This window comes from Alternaria viburni (assembly GCF_023758015.1).
Source record: "Alternaria viburni strain BMP 2772 chromosome Unknown scaffold_1, whole genome shotgun sequence".
Taxonomy (NCBI): domain Eukaryota; kingdom Fungi; phylum Ascomycota; class Dothideomycetes; order Pleosporales; family Pleosporaceae; genus Alternaria; species Alternaria viburni.
Genome location: NW_026055770.1, coordinates 2048606 through 2067862, shown reverse-complemented (window position 1 = coordinate 2067862; position 19257 = coordinate 2048606). Strand labels below are relative to the sequence as shown.

Sequence of the window (19257 nt, the reverse complement as noted above, 5' to 3'; positions counted from 1 at the left end):
CTGGAGTCAGCTTTGCGCCGGGTCTTGGAACATGCCACTTACGCGTTCATTGCTTCTCGCATTACAGTCAACGTGCCAGCAAGGATCCAGGCGAGCGATAACCCAACAATACAAGTGATTGCCTGTTGTCAAAGCAAACACCATTGGCCCATATATGGCATCACTTCGACAGGGCGAGAACCCAACAATCTTGACAGCACCGTTGTTTTGAGGACACTTTAGGACTACATGGTCGCCCTGAACGTTCCAGGCCGGCATGTACCTGTATGTGAAAATCTTCACTGCACTCACTCCCTCTCCACCCACTGCGATGCTCGCCGTTGCTCCTCCCTCGGCAGACTGGCGTCCAAGTTGTGAGATCGACACGGATCTCGGGGTCCAGTTTCCGTCCTGGTCAATTCGCTCTTCTCTCACGAGGCTAGGCACATGGCCGTTGTTTGTGCGATACTCGTCATACACCAGCAATCGATTGTGGGTGATCACTGCGAGTAGATCCTCCGAGAGAGCAATTCCACGGATCTCTTCATCTTTCAGAATCATCGAAATATTCAAGACGGCTTTGGGCTGGATAGTCCGACTTCTGTTCGCGCTCTTCACGTCGTATAATCGTATCTGCTTCGATGAGCATGTTGCCACCCATCCTAACGATGAGATCGACGTCGCGACATCGGGCGCATTCAGAAACGACAGCCGCCTTGGTCGTTGTAGCAGATTACTCGACTGCGATCCTGATGAGGCTGAATACACCTGGAAGTAGTCCATCGCCAACGACGAGCGACGCGCCGAAGGGCCGGTAGAGCTGCTGGATATGGACATCGTCAATGCACTCTAACTGCAATCATCACTGGGAAACCGTTAGCTGGGAGTTAACCAAAGCTTCATCCCTGGAGAGCCTCGAATGTATGTAGGTCAAGGACGTAACACTATCTGACATACTCTCAGCTCGCGATCTTGTCCGCATGCGGCGTACTCGTTATCAGCTGCATTGGCAATATCCTGCTTGTATTGCACAGGAAGTCCACACAGAACGCACGCCCAGAGGAAAGCAATATCCACTATGAGGAACGTTGTCTCCACAATGTAGTTCGGCCCTATCAATTACCAGAGTTGTCGCCTAGCTGCAACACGTAGCCTGAAATGTACACCGGAACGCGACTAAGGCGCGGCTGAGAGGACGTCCTGTACCATCCACCAATGTTTGTCGACCGTGGCGCACTTAGTTTGGCCTAGCAACCTTGTGCATACGAGCATGTGCAACCTTGGTTATCTTTCCCCGATATCCCGCCTTTCTGACCAATCACAGCAATACCAAGTCGCGTGCCCATGTACCGTCCTCATCACGAAGCCTATCTTTCCAGTCACTCTGGCGTTGGTGGGCAACACGTAAGGCAGACAGAGAGGCCGACCGGTATGGTCTAAGCCCCGCCACAGGTGGTTTGGAGAGTGAAGCTGAAGACGTGCCGAATGGAGGCCAAATAGTCACGAGGATTTGCATTCGTCGCGCAAGCATCTTTTTCTAGTTCAAGGTCGCAGTCAACCTTCATAGTTAGTTCGCAGACATCCTCAGCCTGACGAGGTCGTACTTCGGTACGGATTCGCCTGGGAATCACACGCAAAATGGCTGAAGAAAAGCGTCCCCTTGACAGATCGCCATACTATGTGACCCATTCAGAACATCTTGACCGTGTTCTCAGTAGACCTCAACTGGCAGGTAAGTGCCAAAGAAGTGAATCAATAAAGGCGCTGGTTGCTAACTTCTCAGGCATTGGCATATCCGGCTGCATAGGCGGAGGAATCTTCATTACGTCCGGTGCACTGATCGCTACCACTGGATCTTTAGGAGCGGCTATTAGCTATGTAGTTGCAGGTGGTATTGTTGCTTGCGTCATGTACACTATCACTGAGATGGTTGCATGTCGACCGTTGACCGGAGCTCTCATCGATCTGCCTCACACGTTCTTAGACCCAGCATGCGGTTTCGCTATCGCATCTATGTACGGGTGAGTATTGATAGGAAACTTCTGAAAGGCGTCGCTGACGACCATTAGGCTAGGCAAGATTTGTGCGATGGCTACTCTTACAGCGAGTTCGGCGGAGCTGACTGCGCTTCTGAAGAGCGACCCAAAACCACATTCTGCTGGTGCTGAGGCAGCTATCAATATCGCGTTCATCGCCCTGACTACCCTTTCCCATTGCCTCGGCGTCAAGGTAAGCTGTGCTCTTGAACAAGGACGAACTTGGCTAACGTTGTATCAGCTGTATGGCAAGATCGAACGAGTACGTCACCTTGAGCAAAACAGCACTAGGGGTAGCTCCAATCCGTGCCGCATTTTACAAAACCATCACTAAGCTAGAAGTATACGTTAGCTCAGAGGGTGTTTACTTGCTAAGAGTTAGCAATATGTATGCGGCAACATGCGACATGGATTCCGGCCACCCTGATGACGGCTCTCGATGCGAACAGCGAACTAACGAGCACGTAGGTCGTCATGTGGTTCAAACTGAGCTTACTAGTCCTTGTATGTGTTATGGGTGTGGTCTTGAACTTCTCCGGTATGCTTCCGCGCTTCAATGCAACATAGCCATGTGTCTAACGCTACCAAGGCGGCGGCCCGAGACAGGGAGAATACCATTCAAGTAAGTTGAACATCTTCAGGCTACGTGTGACAACGCTGACCACTCTAGATTATACAACCTTCGGATTTCCATCGGACTGGAAGCCTATTGGCCACGACAGTACCACTCCTGTCCCTCTCAAGATGACGGGCGTTCCCGACGAAGCTTTTGGCATATCTGGCCCCGGAGGCACACTGTTCGCTCTCATGTGGGTTTCTAGCATGTTTGCATATACCCCAGATGGCTAACATCTTGTGAAGCACTTCAATAGTTCTAGCCATGTTTTCTTGCTTCGGAGCAGACCTTGTCGCTATGACTGTCGGTGAAGCAAAGAATCCTTGGAGGGACGTGCCCATCACCATGTCGTTCGTCTACATCGTTCCGCTCAGCATATATCCATTCGCGATGCTAGCTGCTGGAGCGAATGTCAACTACGCCGACCCGCAACTTCCGAAGATATGGGCGAGAGGCGATTACGCTACGAAGTCCGCGTTCGTAATTGCGGCCGAAGAGTCTTCTATCCACGCGCTACCGAAGGTTTTGAACGGGTTGTTCATCATATCGGCATACACTACAGCCAACACCGATCTCTACGCCGCATCTCGTAGCGTGTTCATGCTTTCACAGCAGTACCTACCAAGAAATATCGCAAAGGTCTTTGGTCGGACTAATAATGGGCATACACCTTTGGCGGCCATCTTGCTGTGCTCGGCACTCGGGTTCTTGTCTCTGATAGGCTTGGCGGACAAGACTGGCTCACAGCCGCGCATCACACTCTCCGAACTGTACACAGGTACAGCGGCATGCATCTATCTCACTCTTTGCATCACCTTTCTGCGCTTCAAAGCTGGCCTTGACCGCCTAGCGAGGCGGCAGATCTTTGGTCGCAATCATCCGCTCTACATGTCACGCCTGTTCAAGTCCAGATGGCAACCACTGCCTGCATATATCGGGATCTTCGGAAGCGCCTTCGTACTCGTGTGGTCTGGTGTTCCACCACTGGTCATTCTTGTCGCGAAAGGCAGTCTCACATCCACAGACAACCTGAAGTCTACCATCAGCCTGGCTTTCGACGTTCTTGGTGCATACATCGGCCCCTTCTTGTTCGGATCTTTGTATCTCTCGTACAAGTACGTATTTCCCCGAACATCCAAAGTTGACCTCCGCAACCTTACGGTGGAAGACTACGTCCTGGAAGATCTATCCAGCATCGAGCTCGAAGGCCCAGTCTCAGTACCGCCAGTTCCGCGACATCGGTTCGGTTCGTACGAGATGGACGCCCAGCACGATGGCATTGTGAGTCCTCTGAGCACCTTTGAAGACCCGTTCAAGCAGGAACAGGTGCATCTCAGTGTGAGCATGGATCCCATGATGCAGGAGGAGATGGAAGCGGAGGCTTCGAGGAACAACGAAAGAGCGCGGATAGAGCAGATTTTGGAAAGAAGACCAGCGCGATTAGCACGCGGAGTGTGGCGAGAGATCTGGAGCTTCGTAATTACGGACAAGGACTAAGCGCAAAGAGGCATAGATAGCGCGTTATCGACTCTCTTGAACTTCGACAACTCTCATGTAACAATGTGAACATATCTTCGAACAGGCCCAGCTTAGACGAAGTCCGGACCTGTCACGATGCAAATTCACGGCGCAGTTCGGTCCTACTCCACAACGGCATTCGTATCTCGACTTCGGAATGTGGAGTACCCAAGCGCGGAGATGGTGTTGTGATGGAGCGCGGCCGCCGGGAGAACTCGGGTCGGATCACGTGTCGGGTGTCGGACATTTTCGAGCGACGAGATGCACCGAGCAGCGAACAAGGCTAGCATCGGCTGGAAAGCGAGGAATGAGAATATTGTGTATTGAACATAGTAAATTGGTATTGATGATATTGGTATAGTACGAAATCGTAGCCCACTATTGGGGTCTGTTACGAGTTGCTAAAAACGCTAAATGCTGAGACAAAAATGAAATCCATGTTCCTCTGCCACTTCTCGAGGTTCACGAGCCAGACACCTTGGTTTGATGTCGGTGTCTGCTTGTGGCCTGGCGGTGTGGCTCTCGCGGCATTCAGCGCGCGGCTTCATCCTTCTCTTCTCTGTAGTGTGTGCACTCTAAGGCGCGAAGCTGGGGTTCTGCTCTCGGGCTCTTTGCCCTCTCTTGCTTCATTCACTGCACCTCGTACAGCTCCATGGCCCTCTGGAGGTCCTCAAGACTGGCCTTGTCGCCATATGCCTCTTCCAAGATCCTGTTCCTGTCCTTTTGGGTGGTCATCTTTGCCTCGAGTCCAGCAATCGCCCGCTCCATGTCCTCCAAGCTTGAGCGCTCGCCGTAAGAGTCCATGAGCATCTGGTTCTTTTGTTCTTGGGTGAGCTCAAGCGCAGAGTGGACTTTGCGGTTGGCCTCGTTGAGTGCATTGGTCACGCCAAAGCCTATGTTGGCATTAGCATCACCGAGCGTAAGGGGTCGGCGAGGCTGTGATGCGGTCTTGGGAAGGTAGATCATACCAATGGCTACCGCCGCCATGGTCGGGAGATACCTGGTCTTTGTTAGTATTGATAGGAATCTCATAGAGGAAGAAATGTACCATCGTGCTACCCTTCCGAGCCTTGGGACGACACTCGCACCAGGGGTGGATGTCATCTGTGCTGCGGCGGCATCTTCCATCGAGATGGCACTGCGAGCACGTGTTGAAGTGGTGAAGAGCCTCTGGCGTACCAGGGTAGATGTGCGGAGGAGGAAAGACATGTTGATGGTTGTGTGGTAGTGGCGAAAGTAGTGCCGAGTATGGTGATGGTTCCTCGAGATGGTAGTTTTGGCTCGACTTATATCTTGTCGCTTGGTGTGCCCAGGTGTGGTTGTGTTTGACGTTGGTTGGTGTGATGGCCAAGACGTGTGAAAGTATCGGCCGCGGTTTGACTTCGGTAGTGTGGTGTTTGATTGATGGCTTGCTACGTGTAATGTGTTCCGGTGAGACGTCCCAAGCGCGGCGTATGCGGACTGTATATACGACAGCCTCGTGCGGGGAAATGCAGGTCACAAGTAGGCTGTGCACTCATGTCTCTCCACCACACCCGTACATCATACGACGAATCACAGCACTTGACATCACCGGGCTCCGTGACGCAAATGGACGGATGAGCTTAGTCCGACGCATTCTCGCGTCGCGTCCCCAGACCGAAAGGCCGCTGACGTACCGGGTCGTTGGGTGCTCCCCTTCAAAGGGTTTCCCGGCCGCGCATGTATCGCGGCTTCTCCTGGCGTGCCGCCTGGAAAGGGTTCGGCTGGTGAAACGGCTGCCACCGAGATCCAATCGGACGCTGAGACGACGGGACTGGGCCATGTGGGGTTAGTGGTGTGCTGATCGTGGTTAGATGGCAGTCTTTCGATTGTGGGGTGAGCACGCGCATCGCGTGGCTGGCCGAGGTTCCCGCGACGCTGATGTCAGCGTGCAGCTCCGCAACCTGTTCGTCCTGTGGAGTGACCACAGCGTCAACACCACCAGCTTCATCAGCATCTGCATCGTCATTAATGCCCACAACGTTTTATTGAAAGAAAATTATCGCGATCTAGACCATGACCGCATCGCAGCCGACCATGACTCTCCAACGTCTCGACTGTCAACAATGAGCCCACGCCCCACTCCGGATCTAACAATTTCAGGCTGGTAATTTGACTTCGCGATGCAAGCACTGTGCGCATGCCTGTGTTGGCATCGCAATACACGAAGCTAATTCACTTACAAAGGGATGCCATGCCGCAGGATTTGCATTGGCCAAAAAGTAGACCCTTAGCTTCCCGAACTCACATGTAAAATGCCAAGCGAACACTTATCAAATGGCCGCCATCTGCACTGGATCCGTCACAACTCCAACAACGACCCAGCCCAGTCCACGTGCAAATGGCAAAAACAATACTGCAACCGAGGATTGAACTCGGGACCCTTCGCGTCGCACATTCGATGTGAGGCGAATGTCATAACCACTAGACCATTGCAGCTGTTGCTTCTGTTTGGCTATTTTGGAACTCAGAAAGCCTAAGTAATGTAGTAACAACAGGTTCAAGAGTACTAAATCTCAAGATGGACAGCTCGCAGTCCTGAAGTATAAATTTGGGGAATTGGCGGACGGGCAGCGCCACATGTCCAAACGACATGGCGATTTGGCCTGGAGGCTTATCGGACCTGGTCACACTGCCCACAAAAAGCGTTCAAGACTGACATCTGACCGGATGTAGCAAGCCCACAACTCGTATATCACTTCCGGCCATTCTCATGGACGTGTTCGCGCTACTTCCCACCCCCTTCACGAGATACTTAATATGTCCATCCCAGTCTACATGGTTATCCGCACCGCCAGCAGGAGTGAAAACATAGTACCAGGCTTTGTCGTCCAGTCTTGGCGATTCCAGAATCTACATGAGCGTGCGTTCTTTGCCGATGCGAGCGTCAACTGGCATTGTGTGGCCAATCCTTTCTTCAATGGTGAACATGCTTCCATGGCTATGATCACAGCTAAAGTAATCCGCGACGACGAGACAGCAGTCAGGATAGCCAGCCAACCAAGGGAGCAGCGTGAGGAGGCGGAGCAGGATCTGCGCGCTCTAGTAGCAACGGAAGTACAGCAGCTTATGTTGCGTGGTAACATCAGATTGGACTTCACAGTTGGTATGCTGCAACCTGGAGATGATGGGCCTATCTGGATCGATACTATGGCTGTTATTCAAGCTGGCTCTGAGGGGCCCCAGCGTCGGTACTTTAAATACGATATTGGAACTGTAGACGCACACACCGCATGAGGTTGTGCAAGTGTATGGTAGCAGGAACTTGAAGTAACTAGTCAGTAGTCACATCATCACTTCTTACTAGACTACGTCATTTAATTGTCAATTATCCCTGTACGTCTATGAGTGCACCTGAGGTGGTTTCATGCTAACGAAACGATTATCGAGCTGCTTGGTACTTACACAGTATCACATGGGTCTGGCAAATCAGCTCCTGGCAAACACTTAGCCTATAAGTCAACTCCCCCCTCACGGGTTCAACTGTCAACAACCTCAACATATGGCACCCAAAGGCCCCTACAAGGTAGATGAAAAGTACTACGTGATCGTGCGCTACGTAACGCCAAAAGACATCCCAGTTAAACCCGACATCCACGTCGGCTTCTCTCTCTATCCGACAACCTACAAAGGCGACGTCGAGACTTACGATCATCTATCAACTCAGAAACGACCAGGTTTTACGTACGTAAGAGCTAAGACTCCTCGCTATGATGACGCCGGAAACATGTTCGCACTAATAGCCGGGATTCCCACTATGCCACAAGAAGAGGTTGCCATTCACTATTCGGTTGCTGCAGGAAGCGATGCTGATGAACAGCAAGAACGTAGACATGATACTGCTAAACAAGACTTAACACGGGTAATCGAGAGTTATCTTCCGGCAGGCGAGGAAGCGGAGTTCGTTACTTTGGAGGGTGAAGTAAGATTCAAGCAAAGGGATGGGCGACATGTATGGTTTGGAGTTCTCGAGGTGGATGTGAAGTATACGAATCTCGTTGGTGATACGAGGCCGGCGCCTGGGAGTGGAGGATAGGTATGGTATTCATTGGAGCCTCTCATAATTCTACATGCGCCTCACAACGGAGATCCACGACATGGGTGCCACGTATCTTCTTGCGACACACCTTATGTACATTGCATTCAGTGCCTGCTCACTCTAACTTTTCGTTTCCTTCTCTGATAGCCTGTCCGTAATCTCCAGCATTCGGTGTCCTCACAATCGTATGCGTGTGGTACTTTGCGGGCTCCTTGTTCGTCAGGAATACACCAGAGTGGTGGTCGAATTCGACCAAGATAACTGGGCTTTGGACTCGGAAGTAGAACGCATCATCTTCACCGAAACCCCCGATCCAGCAGAAGTAGGTCTCGCTCAAGTGCTGTCTAATCTGATCGAGCTTTTGTTGGCGCGCCTTCGTGGGATGATATAGCAGGAACTCTTCACATATGGCGAGGACAAGTCCTTGCTGTGAAGATTCGAGAGAAGAGACCAGAACGCCCTCGTAGGGTACGATGCGGTTGTCACGGAAGGCACCGCATCGATGGCGTTGGTCATCTGGGCCCCAAGTATCGGTAATGAGCTCATCTCGCTTAGTCTCGTCATTGTTGGAGTTGCCGTAAACTTGCTTCATACCTTCATCTCTCATCTTCTTGAATATCTGTGCCTTTTGTTGTTGCTCGTGGCTGAGACTCTGCATCAGCTTCCAGCCTAGACTGCCTTCTTTGTGTAATATCTTGGTACCCTTCCATTCTCCGTCATCGATGATGTTGGGCTCGGCACCTGTGAACGATGGACTCATGATGACCTGGTTTCCCTTGTAAAAGCAGGAGATGTCGAGGTGATGGCCATAGAGGAGCCAGCCCCAAGGCGAGGAAGCAGAGGTCGATGGCGTACCAAACAACAGGAAGTTGTAAGAGTACTTGTTCAAGATGTTGGGTAGCTTGACAACCTCGCCCAAGAAATGGTTCACCCGCATGGCCGCGATAGCCTTTTCGTAGCCTTCTGGGGAAAGAGATGCCTCTACCACTGCGAGTATTGACTGCGCGATACTCTCAGGGACTGTAGCAGTTAGCCTAAGGTCGTAGCGTCGGTAAATTTGAGACTTACCTTCTTCGAGTCTGAGCCCGAATGGCCGCAGTAAGAACTCTGGGTTACTCCATGCCCTCCACTCTCTGGCGTTGATCGGGTATGAAATCTTGCCCTTCTGCTCGCTATTTAGAGCTGCCAGGAGTTCTTCCGCCTTCTTGACCGGGCCATCAACATCTACACCTTCGTCTCGTGCTTGATATAGACCCTCTCTAACAGTGCCGTCATTCGTGATGCCTTTGTACGGCTCTTCCAATAACTTCTCCCAGACTTTAGTCAGATCGTACAGCCACGGTGGGGCGCGGTTGTCTTGCATTGACTCGACATATTCGTAGATGTTTTGCTTTGCGGCCGTCGTGAAGCGGGGACTGCTGAGGTCTGGTAGATGAGCCCGGAAGCCGTCTGATGCTTGATCGAATGAGCTTCGTCGAGCCATTATAGAGGGTCGCTGTGTTTAGGTCCGTGTACTCCTTTTCGTCCTGAAGGTGTTCTCCGCGAAGGTATGCTGGGCCAAAGGGAGAAGCCTTTTCCGCGTAATACTGTTCCAGATCACCACTGCAGAGGTGGCAAGCTCCAGGTGATTTATCTGACACCGAAGGTCACGCTGTCTTCAGGCTGATCTTCCGATCGTGTTCCGAAGATTAAAGAGAGTTTCGGGTGAACCCTTTTCCTCTACGCGAGCTTCGCGACACGTAATGATGAGGTATGTGTTCGTCTTCGCTCACAGATCCAATGATCACACAGCAGTCTTCTGTAAAGCCTTCGACAAATAAGCTGTTCTCGTGGTTGAAGTTACGAAAGATGCGAAATTCTCAGTCTACTCGTGAGATGATTCGGGAAGTCACCCCACATCCTACCCTGAGCTAGCGCGGGGTATGCAGCCCCCCATCGCGTATCCACGGAACTGAAGTTGACTTGCGGCGTAGAATTCCCAGATTCGCATCGCGACGAAGAGATAGTAAAACATACGTTTTTTTCATGCACTTCTGGTCTTAGACTTTTCTACACGCGTCGTTGCGACGAGCGTTGAAGAGAACGCCCACAAGACTGTCGACACGGCTGTAAGTAGGCGACGAGGCCTATCAGGCATATGATGTACGAGTAAAGGTATGATGTTGGCCAGATCGCGAACTGCTTAAGCCATCAATGTGACGCCCGATTGATGCTTTACAGGAACTGCTGCATCAGTTCATGTCCCTGGAGGTGTATTGTCGCGTAGTGGAAGCGATCTGGCGTCGAGACTTATGCGCATCTTCAACATCTCTAAGCACAGCGTCTTCAGCTTACCTCGAGATCGTGCAATCATAGCCGATACGATAGTAAGACGTGAGAACGGCTCACCCACACTCCGCGACTCCGCATTTGCCGGATCTCGCGCGTTCATTGATGGCGGTGGGGCGCTGAGATGAAAGACGCTAACCGTTGCCCCGCCACGGTGGGGTGTGCAGCCGGTAGCTGACAACCTTGGAACAGTAAGCTCCCCAGGCGTGGACGTATTCGGGCCGACAGCTTCCCCGATATATGTTTCATCGAAGAAGTGCTTACTGAGTTGACTTAGATAAACTTCGGCTATTGCGACCGATATTGACGTGTAGTGCTTTTCAAGGTCCGGAGGCAGCTTCGGAAGCCCTGGTAGGAACGTTCCGGCTAAGCTATCTTCCGGTGGCTGAACATTACGCACGGGAAGGAGCTCGGAACTTGTGGAGGGATTGGAGCAAAAGCAAGAGACGGGAATATAGAAACGTTTGAGCATAATCTTAAGGGCTGTCGGGACGTTCCCTGCTTGTCTTCGGCGAAACCAACTCAACAACAACCAGCAACCACATTGCATCAGCAGCGCTCCATCCTTATCATACCAGCAGGTATTGTACATCAAGTGGCGAGACAGAGGCGCAGTATTCCTATCATGGCAGAGAATACTAGGATAGCGATTGTTGGAGCAGGTAGACACCCCCGACACGATATCGCCCATCCCATCATGATAACTAACATATCCCAGGCATGGGCGGCCTAGCAGCGGCACTATCTCTCGCAAAAGCTGGTCACAAAAACATCACGATATACGAGAACGCAACAAACATGGGCTTCGTAGGCGCTGGCATCCAACTCGCACCAAACATGGCTCGCATCCTCGACCGATTAGGTTGCTGGGGACCGATCCGCGACGAGGCAGTTCAATGCGCGAATACATCAATTCGGGAAGGCTCGACAGACAAGGAGCTAGGGTACGTAGATTTGGGCTACGTGCGAGAAAAGTATGGATACCCACACATGGTCGGCCACCGAGCGAGTTTGGCAAATGGCCTCTATGAGGGTTGCAAGAAGGAAAGCGGTATCACATTCAAGCTGGGTTGCAACATATCCAACGTACAGTTTGGTGCGAAGCCGAAGTTCACCATTACACCAGCTCAGGGCAACGGAGAGCCCCAGCAAGTCGAGTGCGATATCTTGCTCGGCGCAGACGGCGTTAAGAGCTCTACCCGCGTCGCCATGCTCAAGGAACTCGGTCACACCGGCGCAGCTTGCGACTCAGGTCAAGCTGCATACCGCATCATGTTGACCCGAGACCAGATGGAGAACGACCCCGAGCTACTGAAGTTGATTGAGTCCGACACAGTAACACGCTGGATCGGTGAGAAGAAACACATCATCGCCTACCCAATCCACAACAAGCAAATTTACAACATCTCCACCGCGCAGCCTGATATCAACTTTGCCGGAGCACCAGACGCGCAATATACAACCAAAGGCAGCAAGAAGGCCATGTTGGACGTTTACGGCGATTTCTGTCCGATGATCCATCGTATGTTGAACCTGGTGCCAGAGGGCGAAGTCGTGGAGTGGAAGTTGAGAGTTCACGATCCGTTGGTAACGTGGGTGCATGGTACAGCTGCCTTGGTCGGCGACGCTTGCCATCCGACGCTCCCGCACATGGCCCAAGGTGCAGCTCAGGCGATTGAAGACGGCGCTGTGCTGGGTGTGGTGCTTTCTCCCAAGCGTATCGCGGACGGGAAGCCGCAGACCATCGAGCACGCACTTCGTTTGTATGAGAAGCTGAGGAAGCCGAGAGCGGAAGCGCTAGTTGAGCTCGCGGCGCAGAACGGGCGAGATATGCATCTCGGTGCTGGCAAGGCGAAGGAGGAACGCGATAAGATCTTCGCGGCACTGAAGTCTGGATCTGGGAAGGTGCCGGACAAGTGGGCGGATGCGGATATTCAGGCGCAAGTTTACGGTGTTGATGTTGTGGCTGAGGCAGAAGAACTGTGTCAGAAGGAGGGGTTGGAAGCGAAGTTGTAGGTTGAGAATTGTGCATGTACTATAGTGCCTTTACTATCGCATTCAATCAAAGAATCCAACAAGGGATCAGCTGGAGATGCGCGTGCTGTTTGTAATGTTCAGGTTGTCATTGACGTGTTCACACCCTACCCAGAGATGCGTAGCTCTTCATTGAACACAATGGCAAGGAGATATGTCAACTGGTCTTACATCCTCTCCGACATGTGACCTCTCATCGTATGGCCCTTCCAATGAGTGAACATGACAGGGATCAAGCTAACGCCTACCAGCAACGCCGCAACAATGCCAGCACTGTTCGCAATACCCACGTTCTCAAACATGGGAGGAAACCAGAATGGACCGAGGAATCCCCAAATCTGCCTCACAAAAGTAACAAACACGCCAATACTACCAGCTTCTTCAGGGTAGCAATCGACCGCATAGGTGATCAGGACAGTAGTGACGATTTGGTTGCCTGCTGCACCTATGCCTGCACCGACGATTGGCGTCACATTCCAGTGCAGATCGGGGGCTTGCTCGATGCGAACGAGAAAGACAACCACGCCACAGATGGTGAGAAGTATGCCGAAGTAGCTCAGCCAGAGACGGAACTCTGGAGCAGGGCGGAGAGGAGTCATTTTCTTTGCGCGCCATCGCATCCAGAGATCACTCGAGTGTCCACCAATCTGCTCGCCGATGATTGTACCAATAATAACACCCACGAACTGTAAGCCGATCTGCTGTGCGTTGAAGTGGAACTTCTCGCCGAAGAGTTGCGGGATCTCGACGGTCGCGAGGACCGAAGCGAAGAGAAAGACCATTGCATACGCGCATGCAGGGATGACTACGCATGGGTACTTGAATAGTCGGAGTGGTGATATGAACTCCGAGGCGGTAATGGGTGTAGGATCGATGCGTCGAAACTTGAGATACATCTCTTTGTAGGCCGCAAACCCAAACTGCGCATGTTGTGCGTTGTTGTGTCGGATGAAGCGCGTTTCGGGCCCAAAGAGCGTGTACAGGATGAGTTGAACGCCGTTGACGATTGCGAGGATCCAATATATCCAGCGGTAACCGACGTTGTAGGTCACAAAACCAAAAATCAGCGGCGCCAGAGGTATACCCAAGGTGATCATAACCGTCCAAATACCCATAAACTTCGCTCTTTCCCTCTTGAAGAACGTCTCGACCACAACGGCACTGCCGATCGCATTCGGGGGTGAGATGAAGAAGCTTTGGAGAGCTCGACAAGCAGCCATGGCAGCGTATGTTTGACTCTTCGCGCAGCCGACGTTGAAGACTAGACTGCCAATCAAAGATATGATGAAGATGGGTCGACGTCCGTATCGTGTGGAGAGCGGCCGCCAGAACAGTGGAGCGCCACCAAGGATGGCGATTTGGAGAGACGTAAGATAAGATGCTCTTTGGAGGCTAACACCTAGGTCCTCGGATATGTTCTCGTAGGCTGGAATGATTGCAGCAGCAGGAAACGCGCACATCATAGCGTGGAAGGCGACAAAGAGGAGGTTCATCACTTTCTAGTCCCATTGTTAGTAGACATCAAACTCATGAATGCGTAATGACCTACCTTCCACTGAGGCCAGTTGTATGGATCGGCCGTTCCCATGGTGGGTATGGGGTCAAGCTCAAGCGTGCCATGTCTTTCCAACAGGTACTGTCGATGCTCCTCGGAAAGGTGAGATACTTCGTCATTGTCGAGATACGTGCCATGAGTGTTTGCATGCTCTAGATCCTCACTAGTCATCGGCTTATCTGAGATGGCCTCTTTGTCGTTCTCCATGACTGTGACGTGGTCTTAGTGGTACAACCCTAGGCGTGAGTTGCGGAATGAGTAGCAAGAAAGAGAAAGACCAGCAATCTCGAGTGCGCACGCCTCGGGGTGGCAACCCCATACTGTGTACCCGTCCTTCCCCATACTAATACCTGCGGAAGAAGACTTTCGCGGAGACCCCCAGTGGAGACCCCAGATGGTAGGATTATTGGCTGGACCCCAGCCCATTTAGTTTCAGGCAGGGGTTGCGAACCGTCGTCGTCACGGTGTCGTCGTCGCTAAGTTTCGTCATCCTATCATTTAGCGAACGGAAGCAGACTTCGGCAGCAGCACACCGAGGTTTAACGTCTTCGTCAAATACCGACGAGCGGGCATCGCCGCGCTACAGTGAACCTTTGGTATGCGCTAGGTATGCGTTGAGCACGACGGAAAAAGTCATCGGCATGTGATGAGGAACAAGTGCCCGGAACTTTCAGGCTCGCAATGTTCAGGATGCAGAATGTATTCACGCGTGTCGTGCGCGTCGAAAGTCGAGACTCGAAGCAACGCCATCCGTGCTCAAGCTTTCGGGGAAAGCTTGGCCGGTGCCGGCGCCGTCTTCCCTCTTTCGGATCCACCCGGTCAACGCCGCGCAGCGCGCAACGCGTCAGACTCAGCAGCCACCAGCAGCGTCGACCTAGAGCTACCTAACCCAACGCAACTGTTCATATGGGATATGAATCCAAGCCAAATTTCATATATCGACTCTCTCCTACGATACGCGTTCGCGGTCCTAAACCAACGCCACAGGAAGCCACCCCACTCATCCTGCGCCGATACGATCGAGACACTAATGGTAGGGTATCCGAAACGGATGCGCTTCAGTATTAAAGACAAAATCGTCCAAGCTGACTTCATCGTGGTCGCTAAAGATGAGATAGAAATATTTAAGGGTTTCGGCCAACCAAAAGCTCTGCGGAGGTGAAGAGATAAAGTCAGCGTTTGTTTCGGAAGCATCGCATTTCTAGGGCTTACCTCCATGCTGTCACTCTTTGGTGGCGGGGTCGACATAATGTCTTGGAGCGCGGCGTTGCCAAATTCAGTCTTTGTATTCGCCTCGATGGCCTGGAACATCTCCCACGCGATCTCTTGATACTTGGTCTCACCCGTGAGCCGGAACATGTAGAAGATCGACTCGATTGCTTCTGGCCGGAGAATATAACGGCCATCGTGGACTGCGCTGAATGGCTTTGCGCCTGGTGTGTAATCGCACTCTGACCACGACGGACACGGGGTCATCGAAAACACTTCAGGCATAATGCCGTTCGGTGCATTCTTATACGTCCACGCGCAACCGTCAGAGATCTTCCGTCCGACGTCGAGATGGGTCTGGTTGTCGAAGAGCCGCCCACCAAGCGCCAGCATACCTCCAGCGTAGCACACCAGGTGCTGCCCAGTGTGGTCTCTTTGTCCTTCAGGGCCATCATGTTTCGCGGTTGCGATCAAGATGTCTGCTTTGTCTTCCACCATGGGTCGAAACATGGTGTGCGTTATCGCCGTATCCATCGCGTATTCGTACATCTTGCGATACTGACCAGCCGGCTCATTCCCGTTGAGCAACTGATACATCTTCGGTAGATACTCAAATGCCGAGTCGGCCATAGCACCCAGCCCAAAGAAAGCGTCGAAAGTCAGGTTCGGCGTCCTCATGTCTACACTGATCGGCCACATTCCAGGGAGCTTCGTGGATCCTTGCTGTGCATCAAGTACGTCCGTAACCCTGGAGATGGCGTCGAAATATCGCATATCGCCTGTAATTTGGGAGAGACGAGTGAACTCCACACTAGCGGAAGCGGCTTCAGCTATGAGTACTGAGAGAGCTGGCAGCTGCTCTTCGCCGTCCGCCGCCTTCCCGGGTTTCCATCTCGACACAGGCATCCGGTTGGGCGTGTCGAAGGTCGCATAAGCCATGTCTGCTACTTCGAGAGCCTTGTTCAGAAGACGGGTGTCGTGGCAGCCAGATACGTCGTAGGCGCCTATGAAGCCTCCCAAGTAGCGTATAATGATCTCAAACATATTGATCTCACTCTCGCGATCATCGCTTGGTCTGAAGTCGATCTTCAGGGCTGCTTCGACGGCTTCGGCAAATTCGTCTTCCATCCCCATGATTGACAAAGTGTCTAATGAGTCGACTAACGTGGCTCCCCAGCCACCAAACTGGGTATCTCGAGGCTGACCCGACACGGGTGCGAGTTCATCTTTCATCCATGCGCGTTCTTTGTAAGACTTCCAGCATCTTTGAAAGGTCTCCTTGACAGCTGCTCGTCGACCAGCAATCGCTTCGGCATCTGGCGACATTGGGTGAGGAAACCTTTGCAAAGTGTTCCTAGACAAAGGCTTTTGTGAAGATAGCTGCGCATAATCATGGACTGGGTGTCGACTCGGTATCGCTCTCCAGTTGAAGCGATCTCCAGTATTTGGAGTTATTGCTGGCATGGGTGGTCTTGTTGGACACGCATGTGAGCTCGGAGCATGTTCATGGTGGTCTGATGGGAAGATGGATGCCCTGGAAGGTGCGAACTGAGTCGAGAAAGAGGTGATAATTGCAAGAAAGACAACAGCGACTAGAAGCATAAAGCTCCATCTCCATTTCCTGAGAAACATCGTTGATTTCTCATAGGTGCAGGTACGAGAACTTGACGCGAAACTCATGGAGGGAGGGAGAGGAGTTCAGTAGAAACTGGACGCGCGCGGCGTCTTGTCGTGCGCCGTCGGCAGGCCACAATGAATGCCTACCTGCCGCAGATGCCATTGGGTGCGGCCTTTGGCCCTTGTATCAGTGCTTGGGCTGTTTTTGGAACCAGGCGCTACGGCGTGTAAGATGCCCGTGCCGCGAACTTCTTGGAGGCTTCATTACATCCCACGACATTAGCAAAAGATATCGAACGCCTATCTGCCCTACAGACTAGAGGGCGTTCGATTTCCCACTCTGGTCGCGTGGCAGCTTACAGAACCCGTGTTAGTATTAGGATTGATTCGAGTCAAAGCGCCATGGCGCAGGAGACACATCTCGCCTGCGCCGCAAACGGGCTGGGGGCTAAATCCATCCCCAATGACATGCGAATCCGACTCCTCCATCAAAAGACGCTAGCGTTTCCGATGAGCATATCGCGTTATTTCGAGGCGGCTGGAGAAATATGTAAGTATGTGGCAACGCAAAAAGCCACATGATAGATGTATCGCCTGCCTCGAAGCCATAAAGGTGTGCTGTGCTGCATGCAGCGCGCAGCTGTCTGCAGAACCGGGTCGCAACAGATGCGCTCATTGGTTGGAGGCTTTCTATCACGATTCCCCCACGCTTTTGCAGGCAAAATCGAACGCCCTGTAATGTGTGCGGTGGATGGGCGCTCAAGTTTGCCTGCTGATGGCGTGCTCTAGCTATGCAAAGCTGAATGCGGGTTCCCTTATATGCGCCGCCAGCTTTCCATACAGATGTAAGGCATTTCCTTGATGGTGACCAGAGCCAGTATAAATAGGTAATCGCAGCGCGGAGAAGAAGCGTCTTTGTAAAAGACTGACGTGCCAACACAAGAGACCCTGTGTACTCATACTCACTCTCGGCGAAGATGGCTGCCTGTTCAGCCTTGTTCTATCTGTATACTATCCTAATATGCGGAGCATGGTGTCAGACCATACAAGATGACTGGACAGCGCCCGCGACCCCCGACGGGTCTACGAGCTTGCAAAGCGGCGCACCGTTCACTATACGCTGGAAGCCCGAGCTTCAAGATGCGTTCGGAACGTACTGTATTTCTTGCAATGTGAAGAAACTCGATCTTTGGGTTACGAGCTTTCTGAGTCAGAGCTACAAGTTCAAAATCGCTGGTAAGTGATGCCTCCAGATCCTGAATTGTGTTGCATTGCAGTGACTAAGTCGATGCTTAATGTAGGAAGTGTGGATATAACCGTCACCTCATCATTCTTGTGGGACGTCAACATACCTTCTTCAGCACTGACAGCGAACAATTACTGGGTGCTACGTTTCACACCCGCTGGAGCAGAAGATCCGTTCGTCGAACAGGTATCGTCGTCGGGCTTCCGTATTAGCGGCCCGCCTGAACCATCTACCATCGTGAATACAGTCACAGCTAAGCCGAGCAGTGAGTGAAGAACAGCCCGGGCAAAGTACCGAGCTAAAGCGGAGTGTAGGTACTTCAAGTTCCGCAATCGGGTCTCCGACCACTTCGAGCAACACAAATGTAATCGCAACCCCACCTCCAACGGCAACAGACGTGCCATCAGCTCAAGCTTCAGATTCTCCGGATAAGAGTTGGATCGCTGGTGCCGTTGTGGGACCGGTCGTTGGAATCGCAATAGGTGTGATACTATCGTGGTTCTTGCTGAGAAGGAAACGCAAGAACAACAGCGCGCAACAAGCTGAAGCAGGTTTTGGACAGAACAAATATTCTCAACCTACAATTCCCACACACCAGGATGGATATGCGAACTTTGCGCAGACGGTTGCGCGCCCTACGCCGTCAACGCATGTTTCCGAAATGGCTGGCGACTGGCAACATCGAGCAGAAGGACAAGGTCAAAGTCCTACAGAGATGTTCGACACTACTTTGGATCGCAACCGCGCAGAGCTGTGGCAGGGCAACTATCAGCCTAAACCTAGTTCTTCTTAATGTCTGATTGTCATATCGTGTTCAAAGTTGTTCCAGGATGTACCAATCTCACCTGCAACTTTAATTAGCCGCACTGTCCTTGCATCTTCCAGGCATACTAAGTAGCCCCGATCTTAGTCGTATACCAACTCTTGCCTACCTTCTCCCCAGTCTGTGTTTCTAGTGACATTGAGCTCGAGAGAGTAAGACCCAAGAACAACGCATCTCGACAGCCTGGCTTTCGGGTGCACGAACTACCATGACTCGTAGAACATTCCGCGTTTTTG

At 52.1% G+C, this 19257-nt stretch overlaps 7 protein-coding genes and 1 non-coding gene across 8 annotated transcripts; 3 read left to right on the top strand and 5 right to left on the bottom strand.

The window, feature by feature from the left end:
* Nucleotides 1-1617: 1617 nt before the first annotated feature.
* J4E79_000739 (uncharacterized protein) lies at nucleotides 1618-4128 on the top strand (the record flags this gene model as incomplete). Its single annotated transcript, XM_049349654.1, has 8 exons — nucleotides 1618-1711; nucleotides 1763-2000; nucleotides 2049-2208; nucleotides 2257-2277; nucleotides 2484-2553; nucleotides 2605-2637; nucleotides 2686-2824; nucleotides 2877-4128. The coding sequence occupies 8 exons, from the start codon at nucleotides 1618-1620 to the stop codon at nucleotides 4126-4128; spliced, it is 2007 nt and encodes a 668-aa protein (XP_049216441.1).
* Nucleotides 4129-4779: 651 nt separating this feature from the next.
* J4E79_000738 (uncharacterized protein) lies at nucleotides 4780-5358 on the bottom strand (the record flags this gene model as incomplete). Its single annotated transcript, XM_049349653.1, has 2 exons — nucleotides 4780-5149; nucleotides 5198-5358. The coding sequence occupies 2 exons, from the start codon at nucleotides 5356-5358 to the stop codon at nucleotides 4780-4782; spliced, it is 531 nt and encodes a 176-aa protein (XP_049216440.1).
* Nucleotides 5359-6524: 1166 nt separating this feature from the next.
* Nucleotides 6525-6609, bottom strand: J4E79_000737. The gene has a single exon. It is a non-coding gene; the product is annotated as a tRNA-Val (tRNA).
* Nucleotides 6610-6948: 339 nt separating this feature from the next.
* J4E79_000736 (uncharacterized protein) lies at nucleotides 6949-7407 on the top strand (the record flags this gene model as incomplete). The annotated part of the gene is made up of 1 exon (XM_049349652.1): nucleotides 6949-7407. The coding sequence occupies one exon, from the start codon at nucleotides 6949-6951 to the stop codon at nucleotides 7405-7407; it is 459 nt and encodes a 152-aa protein (XP_049216439.1).
* Nucleotides 7408-8324: 917 nt separating this feature from the next.
* Nucleotides 8325-9692, bottom strand: J4E79_000735 (uncharacterized protein; the record flags this gene model as incomplete). The annotated part of the gene is made up of 2 exons (XM_049349651.1): nucleotides 8325-9229; nucleotides 9278-9692. The coding sequence occupies 2 exons, from the start codon at nucleotides 9690-9692 to the stop codon at nucleotides 8325-8327; spliced, it is 1320 nt and encodes a 439-aa protein (XP_049216438.1).
* A 1470-nt stretch (nucleotides 9693-11162) lies between these two features.
* On the top strand, nucleotides 11163-12553 carry J4E79_000734 (uncharacterized protein; the record flags this gene model as incomplete). The annotated part of the gene is made up of 2 exons (XM_049349650.1): nucleotides 11163-11199; nucleotides 11256-12553. The coding sequence occupies 2 exons, from the start codon at nucleotides 11163-11165 to the stop codon at nucleotides 12551-12553; spliced, it is 1335 nt and encodes a 444-aa protein (XP_049216437.1).
* Nucleotides 12554-12738: 185 nt separating this feature from the next.
* On the bottom strand, nucleotides 12739-14333 carry J4E79_000733 (uncharacterized protein; the record flags this gene model as incomplete). The annotated part of the gene is made up of 2 exons (XM_049349649.1): nucleotides 12739-14070; nucleotides 14121-14333. 2 exons carry the CDS (start codon nucleotides 14331-14333, stop codon nucleotides 12739-12741), a joined length of 1545 nt encoding a protein of 514 aa, XP_049216436.1.
* A 793-nt stretch (nucleotides 14334-15126) lies between these two features.
* On the bottom strand, nucleotides 15127-16661 carry J4E79_000732 (uncharacterized protein; the record flags this gene model as incomplete). Its single annotated transcript, XM_049349648.1, has 2 exons — nucleotides 15127-15153; nucleotides 15339-16661. The coding sequence occupies 2 exons, from the start codon at nucleotides 16659-16661 to the stop codon at nucleotides 15127-15129; spliced, it is 1350 nt and encodes a 449-aa protein (XP_049216435.1).
* Nucleotides 16662-19257: the final 2596 nt, after the last annotated feature.